This window comes from Muscardinus avellanarius (assembly GCF_963383645.1).
Source record: "Muscardinus avellanarius genome assembly, chromosome: 11".
Lineage (NCBI taxonomy): Eukaryota > Metazoa > Chordata > Mammalia > Rodentia > Gliridae > Muscardinus > Muscardinus avellanarius.
The window spans coordinates 25794945-25813082 of NC_137797.1; the positions used below are offsets into that span (position 1 = coordinate 25794945).

General features: G+C 35.0%; 1 protein-coding gene across 1 annotated transcript in view; it reads right to left on the reverse strand.

The window, feature by feature from the left end:
• Positions 1-18138, reverse strand: part of NEDD1 (NEDD1 gamma-tubulin ring complex targeting factor) — a gene marked incomplete at both ends in the record, with an annotated part of 48053 nt that overhangs the window by 20594 nt on the left and 9321 nt on the right. The window contains 3 exons of the mRNA XM_080705234.1: positions 3085-3280; positions 3656-3857; positions 5637-5866. Of these exons, the coding sequence (XP_080561360.1) occupies positions 3085-3280; positions 3656-3857; positions 5637-5866 (628 nt within the window). The remainder of the gene's footprint in view (positions 1-3084; positions 3281-3655; positions 3858-5636; positions 5867-18138) is intronic.

Sequence of the window (18138 nt, forward strand, 5' to 3'; positions counted from 1 at the left end):
AATTATACTATAGAGCAATAGTAGTAAAAACAGCACGGTACTGGCACAATAACAGATATACTGACCAGTGGATTAGAATAGAAGATACAGAAACAAACCCACACATCTTAAGTCAATTAATATTTGACAAAGGGGCCAAACTCATACGCTGGAGAAAAGACAGCCTTTTCAACAAGTGGTGCTGGGAGAACTGGCTAACCATTTGTAAAAAGATGAATGTAAACCCCTATATCTCACCAAACACAGGAATCAACTCAAGATGGATCAAATACCGAGAAATTAGACCTGAGACTGTGAAGTTAGTAGAGGAGAACATAGGCTCAACACTACAACATATTGGCACAGGCAGTAACTTTCTCAACAAAACCTCCAAAGCTCAGGAAATTAAAGCAAGAATTAACAAGTGGGATAGCATCAAACTAAAAAGTTTCCTCTCATCAAAGGAAACCATCAGTAACCTAAAGAGGAAGCCTACAGAATGGGAAAAGATCTTTACCAGCCACAACTCTGATAGGGGGCTAATATCCAAAATATACAAAGAGCTCAAAAGACTCTACACTAGCAAAACAAACAACCCAATCAAGAACTGGGCAAATGAACTGAATAGACACTTCATAAAAGAAGAGATACAAAGGGCCAATAGATATATGAAAAGATGTTCTACGTCACCGGCCATCAGGGAGATGCAAATCAAAACTACACTGAGATTCCATCTAACCCCAGTCAGAGTGGCAAGCATAAAGAAATCAAATAAAAACAAATGCTGGAGAGGATGTGGGGAAAGAGGAACTCTTTTACACTGTTGGTGGGAATGCAAACTAGTTCAGCCACTATGGAGATCGGTGTGGAGATTCCTAAGAAAGGTGGGAATAGATCCACCATATGATCCAGCTCTACCGCTTCTGGGTATCTTTCCAAAGGGGTTAAAGTCAGAGAAATACAGCAACATATGCATACCTATGTTCATAGCAGCACAATTTGTAATAGCCAAAATATGGAACCAACACTTATCTCCATCAACAGATGAATGGGTAGCAAAACTTAGGGAAATACACACAATGGAATTCTATTCAGCCATAAAGAACAAAATTATATCATTTGCAAGAAGATGGAAAGTCCTGGAGAACATTATGTTAAGTGAGATCAGCCAAGCACAGAAGGAGAAGGTACATATTTTCCCTCTAATATGCCCAAACTAGGGAACACAGAGAATACCAGTGGAACTCCAGATAATGGAGGGGAAATATCAGCAAAGGTTGAATGGAAAGATAGGAGAGGAGGAAGGCTGATCTTGATTAATGAGGGTCTACATCCGAATATGTGTAAAATTATGAATATGACATGGTTACCATGGACAACCATTGGTGGGAGGGGGGAAGGGAAAATAGGGGTAGGGAGGGAGAGGGCACCAAATATAGTTTAAATGTATACCACTTATGTTCAGTAAAAAATTTGTTTGAAAAAAAAATTGCCTGAAGTTGTACAGGAAAAGAAGTAAAGACTCAAATTCTTTTTTTTTTTTGCGGGTCTGGGGATGGAACCCAGGGACATTCGACTTCCAAGCTAAACCCTCTGCCCTATTTTTTATTCTTTATTTTGAGACAGGGTCTCACTAAGTTGCAGAGGGCTTCACTAAGTAGCTGAAATGAGTCAAAGAGAAAGAGAGATAATTTGAGATAAATGAGAAAATAAATGTAGCAAAACAAAGTGGTGAATTTGCTAAAAGGTAAAAGCTGAGGAGTTCTGTGTACTATACTTAAAATTTTTCTGCAAAATGACAATTATTTCAAAACAAAGTTAATAAACCAAAAGTTCTATTTGTGGGGACATTCATTTTGTCAGAAATGTTGGGAATCTGCCAAAAGTTAGCATTGATCAGTGACCCAGCAGACTCAACTCTTTCATTTCCTAATTAGTGCTGTCAGCCTTAAACAAGAGATTTCTTATTAAGAACTATACAACAGTGAGACTTCAGAGCATTAACAGTAAGTAGAATAATTTAAATATGAATAATTTTAAAAGAATTTTTAAGATAATGGCAATTTTCATAATATAGCTAATTCAACATCTTGGAAGACATTACTCAGTTATATTTCAAAATTGTTTTCTTTAAGTAGCAATAGTATCTCCAAGAGTCTATATATAAGGACTTATTATTTTTCAATATAGAGTGACTATTCCATAAGGATGATACAAATATTCATAGGAAACTGAAAACTGATAATGACTGTACCTATTATTTTAAAAAACTACCCCACACTATCAAGGTCAACAAGTTAAAGTTTTGCAGCTACTTGAAAATAGTGAACTAATAATTGACAAGAACAAATGTTTTTGCCAGATTTCTTGTCCTGAAAATTAAAAAAGACTAGATACATATATTTCTGAGCATATATTTCAAAACATACTGGTATACCATGTAGATTTTTAAAACTATCCACCTCAAACTGACAGTATAGTGTAATTTTCCAAATTGAAAACAAAGAGTTGTTCAGGAATTTACAGAATATGATTTATATTATAGACAAAGAATGCTTTCTATTTTAAGTATGTTGACATTTATCATTATATTATACCTTAACAAAGTCTAAATGAATTCGTTTCAGAACCATTTCATCAAAGACTATCAGAATAGAAAAAATAAATGACAAATTGCAAGACTTTCACTTATTTTTATTTAACAAACTAAGATACTGTTTAATGTGTGCTAGGTACTTTCAAGTATTTAAAAGGTATTCATTTTAGCACCTGACTCATCTTTTATTCTGAAATATGAAATAAAAGAAACCATTCCTAGCTCTTTTCCTCATAACTACAAGGTCAAATCACAATGACAGCATCAAGGTTTCCTATTCTCTTCTGAAGACACGATGGGAAATCACCCAGCCTGTGGGAGCACTGAAGATAAGTGATTCCTAAGTTGTCTTCACTCCATTTTTAAGATAATCACTAAAGTGACTTTCATAAGGTGTAAAAAAAAGTTAAAATTTTCATTTTTTTACAGGTGTCCACTAATTTTACCTAAATAATGAATTTGAGTTATAGGTTCTTAAAGAAAACCAAACACCACATAAGAACACTTACCTGCCTTATCCTGCAGGGCAGCAGCTCCTTTCCCCACGGCTGGCGCTGTTGTCCCGGGCTGTGGTGGAACCGTGGCAATGGCTGTTGCTTCTCTGACGACTCCAGAATTCTGAACTCCCCCACCAACAGTGCCCACGCTAAAGGCTCGTTTGTTCACTGCTTGGGCCTTGTTTGAACAGCCTTTATTTAAACTTGACTGAAATGGAATGGAATATTTAAAAGCTCAGATTGCTAATGTTTCATACTATATATTAATATTTTATAATTTCCCATTAGATTAAAAAATATTTTTCCCTTAAGCTTGGTGGTCGATCTGTATTTTCTTATGAACCAAAAAAAAAAAGCCCTTTAAAAATACTTTTTAAGAGAGATATGTAAGAATTACGTCTAAATAAGAAAAAAGTTTTAGAATTATAAAATGGATTTATACTAAAATTATTTAACATGCTATCATATGAAAATGATTATGAAGCAATATCTGAAGCAAAGTGTTTAACTGGAAACATAACATTCACATTCTGAGCTAGAATATTTTAGTAAAATAAGAAGTGACAAAAAGAAGACATTTCACCTTAGTAAGAGTAGTGGAGTACTGATATGCGATACACTGCACAGATGTCTTGTGAGCGCTGATGGTTTTCACTGGTGATTTCAATATCCTTAAGTCATACTGATATATTTTCCCACGGGAAGAGCCAATAGCCAAAGTGGCTCCATCAGGCATGAAATCAACTGCAGTCAGAGGAGCATCAGCCACTAGAGTTTTCACTAGCCTTTGAAAGGGAAGAGTAATGCTAATATGTTAGTATATGCAGGCGCATAAGCTCGTATGACACATTTACCAGCTGAAATTATTTAAAAGTGGGCAAATATAGCATATATATCCCAAATCTTTTTTTAAAGCAGGATTTTAGAATATGTCTTAAGAGACATTTCTAATATAATGGCATGTAAAGAATGTTTTCAATTCACTCCAATAGGTATAATCTATATCTTCCAGAAACAGCACCCATTTCTTTGAGTAATTATTAGGTGAGCAATTAATGTGACACAATTCCTGTGCATTACTCCACAAACAGGGGCTCTAGCCTCAGGTTGAAAAGCTCTAAGTATCCATTTTCCATTTACTGACCTGCTTAGGTCTCAAGAGGACTATGACCTTTCACTGGGGAGCAGCTGCTACTTTGTTCTAAGTTGTGCATCTCTTAGCCAAAAAGCTAAGAGGAGAACAGTCCGTGTGGCTTGATCCTCAGGAAGCTAATACCAAAACATGGATAATGATTTGCTGAAGCTGAGCTCTTTGCGGGTATATGTGGTATAAGAAAAGAATAGCTTACTGACTCTAGGGCTCTCAGGAAATTATTTCAACAGAAGAATGAAATAAATAACATTAAAAACTCTAGCATCATAACAAAGCCTAAGGTTACTACTTTCCCTAACAGCAAGTTAATATTTCTAAGTGATCTTTAGATGTTATGAAGTGTCTTAAATACAACTCTAGCTTTTTTGTAGCTATGTTTTGTTTGTGTTTTTGCTAATTAAATATAACTATACCTAAAGAAAGAGGTACAAGGAACCCCAACTGGGGGCCATAATCCCCCAAAGATAAGTGGCAATGTCTGGAGACAGTTTCAACTGCCATAACTCAAGGACTGCTATTGGAATTTAGTGCGTAGTGACCAGCAGATTGCTAAATATCCTACAGTGCTCAGAACAAAGAATTACCAGCCCCAAATGTCAATAGTTTACAACCTTGCTCTAGAAAATAAATTAATTTAAAAAATATATTGCTGTAAAAATATTACGCTTTTAGAAAAAGAATCTTTATGCTAAAATAAGGGTGTGAAATAATTAAGATGCTCTTCCTCAACATTTCTATTCCAAAAATACCCTAAGAAGTAACTGTATCTCTTTTTCTATGTAAACATTTTTTTAAAAATTCCACTTTATGCCGGGCATGGTGGCACATGCTTGTAATCCCCAAGCTTGGGAGGCGGAGACGGGAGGACTGTGCTGGTTTGAAGCCAGCCTTGCTGGCTTAAGAGACCCTGTTTCAAAATATATATATAAAATAGGTCTGGAAGTGTAGCCCAGAGGTAGAAGGATTTCCAGGAACCCCAGTACCACAAAAAAAAAAAAAAACTACTTTACTAGCCATATAAAACGTACAACTATTGCCGGGTGTGGTGGTGCACACTTGAAATCCCTGCGCTTGGGAGGTAGAGACAGGAGGATCACGCAGGTTCGAAACCAGACTCACTGGCTTAAGAGACCCTGTTTCTAAATAAAATACAAAAAATAGGTCTGGGAGTGTAGCCTGGAGGTAGAAGAGTTCCATCCCCAGTACAACCAAAAAAAAAAAAAAAAAAAAAAAAAAAAAAAAATAAAAAAGAAAAGAAAAGAAAAGAAAGAAAAGAGTACATCTATTAAGATCCCCTGCACATGAATAAGAGGTCTACATGAAGGGGATATTAATAAAAGGTCTACATGAATCCCAAATGTCTGCTAATGAATTTTGTTAAAAAATTAAGAAATGAGCATATTTCACTTACTTTTTACTTGAAGTATCATAGAGGATGACTCTTTTATCCAAACCAATGGTTACAAACAATAATTCATTGACAGGAGAAAAACAGATGCCTGAAGCCGGAGCTTTATGAGTACTATCAAAGTTATGGTATGCACTCTGACTATTGACATCCCAAAGAGTGACTATCCCAGTATCAGAAACACTGCCCAGCAGAGATTTCTTAAACAAGGAGTACTTCAAGTTCCGAACAGGCTGTAAAACAATAAATTCCATGTAATTGGAAGCATTCGTTGGAACAATCATAATATTATTCACTGGCCTAGATGACCCTGAAACATACTAATATTCTATTAATTAAATATCTGTCATGATTTTATTATCCTGCAGCATAGCTTCCTCAATCTCCCTCTTTTTCAGAGGAAAACTACAATACATTGAAACTGCCTTCATTAATCCATCAGGGTTAGAATCCCCACTATAAATAAGGGCCTAGCCATAAACAAATCATAAGCAATTGTTAACAGAACACTAAGAGAAAATAAGCAATAATATTTATTATATATACTTGAGGTATTTGGATAAATTTGTTTGAATCTGAGCATGTGATGAGCTGGCAATTTAACACCTGAAGCATAATAAAATGTCAAACCACAAAGGGGAAATAGGCAACACTCTAGACTGGGGATGAACTAGTTGAACTCTTTCAGAGAATCAGCCACCTCCAGGGGTGTCTTTTCTCTAAACACTGATCCCTGGGGCGGGAATGATATTCTTGTTTTCTAGTTTTTGATGGGCTAGAATAAACAAAGATACAGGTTGGGTAAATAGGTCTTGATTAAAACTGGCTGAATTTTAGCTACTTTTACTAAAACATGGCTCTCAAAGTTGTATTTCTATCACACCTCACATGTTGAGAAGTCCCTTATATTTAAACTTAATTTTCCCCTGCAAACTTATAATCTACTTAATTCTAAAATGTTTAAAGTAATAGGCATTTGCTTCAACAAAAAATGTTTAGAAACGGCATAAAACAAATTCTAAGGAAACAAAGTCTTTGTTACCAAACACATAAGGTAAATAATTACTATGTTCATTTTAAAAGATCTCCACAGCACTTTGAATTCATATAGTTACGGTCCTTCACATGATCTAAATTTGGATGAAATACACAAGCAGAATTTAAAATAAAAATAATAGACCTGGGAGATTCTCAAATTTCAAAAAATTTAACTTGATATTAGCCACAGCAGGAATGTGCCTAAAACATCCCTAAAATATAGTTATCCAGAATCTGCTTGAATGTTGCAAGGAATAAGGAGGTTACTGTGTTATATAATAAAATGTAAATAGCTTAAAAATATTTCTTGATTAAGTCAAGACCTAAATTCCATAGACTGCTTCAAATTCTTGAACCCTAATTATTAGGAAAAGAAAAAATAAGAGCCAGGTGTAGTGGCGCACACTTGTAATCCCAGTACTTGGGAGGCTGAGACAGGAGGATGGCAGATTCAAGGAGAGTCTCAGCCAGTAGTGAAACTCTTATTAACCTACCTAGTGAGACTGTTAAAAAAAAAAAAAACAACAGGTAAAAAAATAGGGTTGGGTGTAGTTTGGGGGCAGGATGCCTCTGGGTTCAATCCTCAGTACCACACACAAAGATTATAAATAATCGTAAGTGTTACTCTCAGGTAAACCTAGGTTCAAATGGCAGCTCAGCCAAACTTCTATGATTTAGGGTAAATACTATCTTCCTCTCTCCCTCCCCTCCCCCCTTCCTCCTCCTCCTTTTTGTTTGTTTGGTGGTACTAAAGATCGAACACAGGGGTGCTCTACCTAAACTACATCCACAGCCCTTTTTTTAAATTTTGAGATATGGGTTAGCTAAATTGCCCAAGCTGGCAGTAAACTTGCAATCTTCCTGCTCGGTTTCTGGAATAGCTGGGATTACAGCCCTGTGCTACCACTCCTAACTCCTGTTAAAACACACACACACACACACACACACACACACACACACACACACGAGCGCACGCATGCACACACGTGAATATACATACATATACATATATTAAAAGACCCTTAAGTACACTATTTCTTTAAATGCTTGCCTTTTCATGCCCAACAGAGCATAATTATGTTAACAGAAATTATGTTAACAGAACATAATTTTTGAAATTCCTTTATCTATTAAATCATCACTTCTTTAGAATACAGTAGACAGATATTAGGCAGTGATCCTAGATAAACAAAGTACTAATCTACTAATCTACTACATTACTTAAACATTCATTTTGGTATCAGAAACACTTAACTTTGTAAGCACTTATCTTGTTACAAATTATTTCCAGAAAGAAAAATACTACCAAGAAGCACATGGAAAAACAATTCTAGCACTGTTAAGTAGCAATGTTATTTTTTCTTACAGTACATTATGGTTGTATAAGATTCCATGTGTTTATTTGTCGCTAAATATAAAAAATATACCACTCACTCTAAGTAGGGGGTTGGCAAACTTGTTTCAAAAGGACCATATAGGAAATATTTTATACTGCAAAAGTAGTTATAGACAGTATATCAATGGACGAGCATAACTGTGTTCCAATAAAACCTTATTTGCAAAAATAATCAGGCAGGCTTTTACTATAAATATTTAGAATTTTAAACAATCACAAATAAAAAGTCATCCACAATCATACCACCTACAAAAAACTAACATCTTGAGGGGATATAGTTTTATGTTTATATATTTTTCTATATGTATGTGTATTTGTGTATTCAGTAGACTACCAACAGAAAACCTGGGACAATATTTATTTAAACATGTTATTAATATTTTAGATTATGCTAATTATTAAATTATTTTAAATTGTATATTAAAGTACATGTTGGCAAATAATGGACAGTCACAAGTCCTTCATGAAATCAGTACAAGGTCTGAGAAAGGACCAAGGGCCAGAGCAGCACAGCCCCCATGGAAGGATCCCACGTTGGCCAGCCAGTACCTCCCTCCCACCAAGGAGACACTGTGGAGAGGAGAGGCAAGCCTGAGTAGGACAGAGAAACAGAACGAAGGAAACGAAGGTTCCCAGACAGCTAGGAGGCAGAACACAGCCAGGGAACCTCAGAAAGCAAGCCATCATTTTTTAAAAAGCTACCTTAAAACAAGAGAGAGCTCTGTGAAGAGAGACAAAATGTTCTGAACCCCACCCTCTGTCTAAAAATCCAGGGAAACTAATTTCACAGATATAATCCACAAATTACTAGGAGAACAAAGAAAAGAAGACATTCTCAATATATGAGCAAAAGAATAATAAACAAAGATAGAACTACAAAACTCAAAAATGAGATATCATTTTTAGAAAATTAGAAAGTTTAAAATTCTCCTTAATAAAAGCTAGGCTAACTTAAGCTGAGCATGGTGGTGCTCATCTGTAATCTGTTTAGGGAGGTTGAGATAGAAAGAGCGCAGGTTTGAGGCCAGTCTCAGTAACTTAACAAGACTCTCAATAAAATAAAATAAAATAAAATAAAATAAAATAAAATAAAATAAAATAAAATAAAATGTGCTAAGTATATAAGCTCAGAAGCAGAATGCCCTTGCAATCTCTAACACCAAAAAAAGGATAACTTAAAAGAAATACAAGAATGAACAAACACAACAGAGAATATATGTCAAGGACAAATAAAAAGGACTTTTTTTAATTAAAAGGAATAAAGCCAGCTTGTAATCCCAGCATTCGGGAGGCAGAGACAGGAGGATCGCAGTTCGAGAACAGCCTCAACTACTAAGTGAGGCCCTTTGCAATGCAATGAGATGCTATTTCAAACAGAAAAACTAAAATATAATACTGGGGGTGTGGTTCAGAGGTAGAATGCCCTGGTTTCCATCCCCAATACTGCAAAAATAAATAAAATTAATTAATTAGAATGAGTAAAAAAGTTTAAAAAGACTTGGGAAAAAGTGATAAACTACCCATAATAAGCAAAGGAATACAACAGCAGCAAAACAAAGAACAAATACAAAAGCTATAATTGAAGAAAATTTCCCTAAAAATAAAAAGATTTCAAAACTATATATTAAACGAGCATACTGTATACCTAATAATAGCAACAGAGAAAAACCAGCATCAAGACATATCCTAGTAACATTACTAGACTTTAAAGGGAAAAATGTATACTTTAAATGTCTAGCGAAAAAAACTACTTATAAAAAAAACAAATTATCATCAGATCCTTGAGACCAAAGATAACAGGGTAGCACACTTAAATTCTTTATGGAAAAAAAATAGGAGCCTGCTACTGAATTATAATGAAAGAGGATTTGCAACCTGAAAGAAGTCAAAAGCAGAAGCAATGCCTGTTGTGATCACAAAAGTTTGGAAATACCTAAAAGCACAAAAGAATAAAAGAATAATAAAATATGTGCATTATTAAAAATCAGTATGAAGCCAGGATTGGTAGTATATGCCTGTAACCCCAATATTTGGGAGACTAAGACAGGAGGATCACAGATTCAAGGCTGCTTCAGCAACTATATAAAAAACAAAAAGGCCTGGGGGATAGCTCTTAGGTAGAATGCCAAAAAAATAATTAATTATGAAGACTAATATGACCATACCTGTGACGGAACACTAATGACAAAAGGGTAGAAAACAAGATTAAACAATGAATACAGGAGACAAAGCTATACATGGAAACTCCTTCCAAGCTGAGCATGATGGTGTATGCTTTTTATCCCAGTACTTAGGAGGTTGAGACAGGAGGTTCCTGGCCAGCCTCAGCAACTGCATGAGGCCTTCCACAACTTAGTGAGACCTTGTTTAAAAATAAAAAATAAAATAGGGCCAGGGGTGTAGTTCAGAAGTAAAAAGTCCCTGGGTCAATCCCCAGTACAACAAACAAACAAACAAAAAAAAAATATTTCACTTTCTATTAAAAAAAAACTTGGAATAAAAAAATTGAAGGAAAAAAATCAGTCATTAAGGAAAAACAAAGACATAGATATCAATTTATTTTATGCCCATACACCAAATATAAAATTATTTAAGAACATACTATATAAAATAAACAAGTACATACAAATACTAAGGAAATACAACAAGAGAATAAAGAACATGTTATCATGCAAATACTTTTATCCCAATAGAAATTATACTAATGTTCTAAAATAACATAAAGACCACCACTATTCTAGATAAAGAGCTCTTTAGCTGGTCAACTTGGGGGTTATAAATGATTCAGGTAGAAATGTAACAATCTACCAAATAAATCAAAGATTTAAATTTATTTTTAGCAGTGCTGTAGATTGAACCCAAGGCCTTGTCTTATGCATGTTAGGCAAGTACTCTATCACTGATCTGTATCTCCATCTCCAAGTTTATTGATAATAATTTTTAAATATAGTAATTATTTACACTTACCAAATTTCTACTTGAGCAGATTCATTAATACTTACTAAATGTATGCATAAACATCAAAATTTCCACTTAAGTTAATAAATTTAACATACATTAAAAAAAAGTTTAAAGTTTCACAGAATCTCAACTGCTACAGCTGACATGCAATTATGACCTGCAAAATCTATTTGCCCTGGCATTTCTGCAGAAGCAGTGGGGCTCTTTTTCCCTTGTCAAAAGACGTTTTGATCCACCAAAACTAATAGCTTCAACTCAGAGCAGACATTTCAAAGTAAGTTTAGTGTATATATACTAAATATATTCAATCTCATTTTTGAAATTCAGTCTGATACAGATTCAGTGAGACTCCAAAGATTTGTCACTTTCACCAAGAAATTAGTTTGATAATTTAAAGATCTCAAGTCCTTGAATGTTTTATTTATTTATTTATTTTTTGCGGGTCTGGAGATGGAACCCAGGGGCATTTGACCTCCGAGCTACACCCCCTGCCCTATTTTTTATTCTTTATTTTGAAACTGGGTCTCACTGAGTTGCAGAGGGCCTTACTAAGTAGCTAAGGCTGTCCGCGAACCGCGATCCTCCAGTCTCAGCCTCCCAAATGCTGGGATTACAAGCGTGCGCCACCACGCCCGGCAAGTCCTTGAATGTTTATAGAAATAAAAGTGTCCTATCTTCTTTTTTAAAAAATAAATCAGACCCTACCATTAGTAAAATCAAGTAACATAGAAACTGGGCTAAACAGTATATTTTAATTAAAAAATGTCAACTTTGGCTGGGCATAGTGGCACACACTTGTAATCCCAGTGCTTGGGAGGCTGAGACATGAGGATCACACAGGTTTGAGGCCAGCCTCAGCTACTTAGTGAGGCTCTCAGCAATTTAGTGAGACCCTGTTTCCAAATAAAATATTAAATAGGTCTGGGATTATAGTCCAGAAGTATAAAAGACCCTGGATTCCATCCCACTACCACCAAAAAATAAAAATTAAAAAATAAAAAGTCAAATTTGAACAAACTTTTTTTGTTTTGTTTTTTGTGGTACTGGGGATTGAACCCAGAGGCATTCTACCTCTGGACTCCACTTCTAGCCATAGTTTTTACTCTTCATTTTGAAACAGGGTCTCACTAAATTGCTGAAGTCTTCATTAAGCAGCTGAGGCTGACCGTGAACCTGCGATCCTCCTGTCTCAGCCTCCCAAGTACTGGGATTACAAGTGTGCACCGCCACAACCAGCTAGACTTAAAATTTTTATGAACATTGTTTAAATTTAAGAAGTTAGTATTCAATGTATTTGAAATCATAATAAATCTTAGTAAATAGGTTTTTAAATGAATGCTCAAGTAACAATTCTGTACTTTTGGTCAGGTATAACTAAATTGCCTTTAGGAAAAAATAATTTAAAATACTCCAAGTACTTCAATTATTTAAAAAAATTTTAAGCATAAGGATGGAATCATGGAACCTATGCCTTTCTTCACTAAGTGACTGTATCCTTACATATAGAGAGCAACTCCTACTTTTCCTAGCCCATATACTTTGTTTTAAGGCATAGCTTATCAATGAAAATGAAATAACATAGTGAGATATATATGTATCTCGTCTCAAAGAATAGGGAAAATTATTCACGCCATGTTAAATTAACAAGGGTTTGGAAATGACATATTAAACCTAAATATGTTCAAACCAATTTAGAGAAGTAAATCAGAAAGGCTGTTTTAATAGACTGATATAATTACCCTTTAGAAGTTCATAATAAGCCGGGAGCAGAGGCACATGCCTATAATCCTAGTACTTGGGAAGCTGAGACAGGAGGATTGCAGGTTCAAGGCTAAACTTAGCAATTTAACAAGGCCCTCAGCAACTCAGTGAGACTCTGTTTCAAAATAAAAAATAGAAAGGGCTGGGGGGATAGTTCAGAGGTAAAGTGTTTTGCATTCAATCTCCCCCCACACAGAAAAGCTCACAATAGTGACTATCACTCATTGTCAGGCACTGTGACAAATTTCAGTATCTTATTTATCCATTAAAAAAATCCTGCTGAAAGTAGAAAGTGTATTATTATTCCTACTTGACAAATAAGGAAAAGACAGTGTTAAGTGATAGTCAAGTAACCTGCCTAAGCTCACTCCTCACCCATCTAGCTAAGTGCTTCACTCTGGTGCCCTCCAAATTAGCGTGGGACCTACCATGCAAAGCCTATACCAAAAATCCTACTGAAAGGCTGAGTGCCAGAGCAGGAGAGGGCATGCACACGAAGATCTCAAGCTCTGGCTTCTCTCACCTTGAACAAGAGATAAACCTTGAGCATTACTGTTTTCCTAAACTGGAAGATATATTTAATTCAATTTTCTTACACAAAAGGGTCAGTGAAAATTCTTTGAAAATCAACAATACTGCAACCTATATCTAGAATTTTTTGTGTGGTACTGGGGATTGAACCCACGGGCATTTTGCCTTTGAGCTACACCTCCAGCTCTAATTTTATTTGTTACTTTGAAACAGAGTCTCACTAAGTTGTAGAGGGCCTCATTATATTGCTAGGGCTGGCTGTCAATCTTCAGTCCTCCTGTCGCAGCCTCCCAAGTACTGGTATTACAACCGTGTCTGGTTATCACCTAGAATTTTTTATATTTGTTATTTATTTATTTATTTATTTATTTATTTATTTACTTATTTTGCAGGTCTGGGGATGGAACCCAGAGGCATTTGACCTCCGAGCTACACCCCCTGCCCTATTTTTTATTCTTTATTTTGAAACAGGGTCTCACTGAATTGCAGAGGGCCTCACTAAGTAGCTGAGGCTGTCTGCGAACTGCGATCCTCCTGTCTCAGCCTCCCAAATGCTGGGATTACAAGCGTGCGCCACCACGCCCGGCTTATCACCTAGAATTTTAAAGAAAAGATAATATTTTAATGTGAAGAAAGACAAGTGTCTACACTGTATTTCTGTACAAGGTGACAAGAGAATGGGTACAAAGTTCCCAGAAGCTTTGGATCCTCAATCTCTTATACATTCCCAGATGTTCCTGAACTAGAGAGAGATCTAAGAGGAAACAATGCTACCACTTTAGAAGACCTGATCTTCACAACAGTCAGTTAAGAGGAGATCAGCCAGGAGTACTGGCACACCTGTCATTTCAGTACTCAGGAGACTGAAGATCACAGTTTCAAGACACACTTCAGTAACTTAGCGAGACTCTCTGTAACCTAGGGAGACCATTCCAAAACAAAAACATAAAAAGGGCTGGAGGTGTAGCTTGGAAGTCAAATGCCCCTGGATTCAATCTCCAGAACCATACACACACACAAACACAAGGAGTTATGTGATGGACAGAACTGAAGATCATGTTGAGCAAAATAAACCAAATTAAAAAAGACAAGTATTGTATGTTTTTCTCTCATATGTGCAAGCTAGGGAAAAGGAAAAAAAAAAACATTAAGAATGTAGAAGGGAGAGCCGGGCGTGGTGGTGCATGCTTGTAATCCCAGAGGATCATGGTTCACAGACAGCCTCATCTATTTAGTGAGGTTCTTTGCAACTCACTGAGACCCTGTTTCCAAAATAAAGAATAAAGTATAGGGCTGGGGTGTAGCTCAGAGGTAGAATGCACCTGGGTTCCATCCCCAGTATCACAAAAAAAAAAAAAAAAAAAAAGGTAAGCAAAACTATAAGGAAAAAAAGACAAGCCATGGCTAGAACAGACAGACAATGCTAGAAAAAAGATCTCTCATGTTAATAGGTAGAATTAATATCATTGAAATAGCCATATCACCAAAGGTCATCTACAGACTTAATGTAATCCTCATCAAAAGTCTAATGAAATTCTTCAGAAAAGTAAAAATATATATATACTAAAATTCACATACAAGAACAAACGACCCAAAATGACCAAAACAATCCAAGCAAAAAGAGCAATGCCAGAGGCATTATTACACCACCTGATTTCAAATTATACTACAGAACCACAGAAACAAAAACAGCATGGTACTGGCATAAAAACAAAGATATAAATTAATAGAAGATGCAGAGACAAATTCACAGAGCTTTGTGACAAAGATGCCAAAAAACAAACACTGGAGAAAAGATAGCCTCTTTAACAAATAATCCTGGAAAGAGTATCTTCAGAAGCTGTGGTATATATGCATAATGGAGTTTTATTCAACTGTAAAGAAGGTAGTAATTATGCAATTTGCAAGAAAATGGGCAGATTTGGAAAGCACCACCTTGAGCAAAATAAACCCAACTCAGAGAGAGAAGTGTCTTACATTTTCTCTCATATGCAGAAGCTAGAATTTTAAAAAGGGGGTGTCATGAAAATAAAAGGGCAATCATTGGGCTTAAGAAAGAGAGCAAGTTGGAAGAGAGTTACTGAAGAGCAAAACGATCTAATCATACCATATGCATGCACAAATATGCCACAATAAAACCTACCACTCTGCATAATGAATATACACCAATAAAAAAAGGTGAGCCAGGACTGAGCAGATTTATGCAATGTATATATATATATATATATATATATATATATATATATATATATATATATATATATATATATCCAAAACTACTATCTGGAACAGAGAAAAAGCCATAAATGTATACAATCACAAATAATTCAATGCAAAGGTGGACAACAGGCTGAAACAGTCACCTCACAAAGGAATGTATATGAAAATGAGTTCAACAAAGAGAAATGCAAATTGAAGCCACAATGATACCACTTCTCTAGCCATCAAAGTGCCAAAATCAGTAAGCTGGACAACGCAAAGTGTTGTCAAAACTGTGGAGCAACTAGTTGTCCCATGATTAGTGGTAGAAGTGGTGAATGGTACATAAGATCTTTAGGAAATTTTCTGACTCTTTTTGAAATGCCTGCTCTAAAACTCGGCAAATCCACTCTTAGATGCAAGAGCAATGAAGAGAAGATTCTTGTGCAAGAATATCAACAGTAGCTTTTTCATAATAGCTAATACTGGAAACGATTTACATGCTCATCAAGGACACAATGGATAAACAGATGAAAACCCATTCATAAAACAAAACACTACACATCATTTAAACAGTATGAACTGCTAATTCATGGAACAGAGCAAGCACAATGATGACTGAAGCAAACTAGGCATAAGTTATTTCTTCTACAAAATGCAAGGTAGCCACTTGAAGAGGTAAGAAAGTCTTCTGATGTGCTGGGAATGTTCTGTATCCCTTTTCTGTTAGTAGTTTTTACAGGTATATGTGAACAAAATTCATCAAGTTGTATACTCACGATATATGTACTTTATCATAAGTAATCCGTATCTCAATTTTTTTCAAAAAAAGATTTAAGTCTTTTACACATAAGTAGGCCAAAAACAGCGCTCTGAGGGATATTCCTTCATGTTTGGTTTTAATAAGAAAACGACAGCAAGGTACAACAATATCAACTGAAGTGCAAGAATATACATGATAGCATATGATCTAATTTTTATGTAATTTTTGGACTAAGCCCAAAGTTTATAAATTTATCATAATTCCAAATACAAAAAGAAAGAAAATTTCTCTATTTCCTATGATCACTAAATAAGACTTTTTCCACAATAGTACCAGAGTTTTTGGGTGTGGACTTTGTAATTTCATTATAAAACTACAAACAGAAAAGGAAACAAAAAAAAACTTGTCTTTATGCCAATATTCATACATTCTTAAAACAATGTGAAAAATCACTTATCCTCATCCATATAATAGAGAAATAATACAGAAAGTAAAATCATCTCCAAAGGTTTTTTTTGGTTGTTGTTCAAAAAGTCCATGATTCTGCCTGGCACAGTGGCTCACACTTGTAATCCCAGCATTTGGGAGACTGAGACAAGAGGATCACAGTTTGCAGACAGCCTCAGCTACTTAGTGAGGCCCTTTGGAACTCAGTGAGACCCTTTTTCAAAATAAAGAATAAAAAAATAGGGCTGGGGTATAGCTGGGAGGTAGAATACCTCTGAATTCCATCACCAGTACTGCCAAAAAAAAAAAAAAATTCCATGATTCCGACATTAAATTAATTAAAAAATCTGATTAATAGTCTCCCCAAATGCCTTTCAAGCTAGAAGTCAAATATTGTGCCTGGCATTCAAAGTCTTACATCAACAATATATTCATATTTACCTTTCTAATTTTTTCTTGTATTGGCCCTATATAAAACCCATGTACTTTCCTTTTTTCTTTTTTATGGGATTTCCTCGATATGAAAATTCTATATTAGCCTACTAAAACCTTTATCATGTCTACATAGATTCATATATTCACATATTTACTGAAGCTAGACAACAAAGAAACTGACTACAACGCACACATGTGAGAAAAAAATAAATCTCGTGTGCACGTATGCCTCTACCATCTTGTACCCCAATTAAGATGTATGACTAAAATGCACCAGTAACAAAGAAGTCTTAACACAGCTGAAATCTTCCCTCTCAATTTTCCCCATCTTATTTCCAAATAGTTTCCTCTCAGTTGTCTGAATCAACACAAGATTATGTCATATCAATTGTTTATAACACTATGTGTACAGCACTTTTATTCATAAAACAAATGAAAAAAATACTGTTTCCTGTATACTTTTAATATATACTAAATTTTCCTTAAACATTAAATATTATTCATGACTTAAAAACCAATTCCCAAAAATGAAGATCTCTCACATATATTTGATAGTAGTTACAGTCAACGTGATTAAAATAAAAAGTACAGATTAAAAGAAGAGTCTGAAAATATTTAGAGACTATTTCTTGGAAAGTTCACCTAGAATTAAATTTCTTAAGAAACTTCTTATTCTAAGGAAATTTTTATAAAGGGAAATATTTAATTGACTAATTTTTCTTGTTTCCCTAGATATTTCTGAAACATGTCAGTTTCATTCTTTAACTATCATATATGTAAAAACACAAACTCAATTACCCTCTACCTAAACACACTTAATTATCCTATTTTCCCCAAATGGTACTTATGACCATAAATATCTGTCTCATAGCTGACATAGTTTGAAATAATCAATACTTCTATAACAAAAAAGCCATAGAAAAATTAATACCCATATTTTAGGTTTAATCTATTAACTAGATGCATTTTTCAAA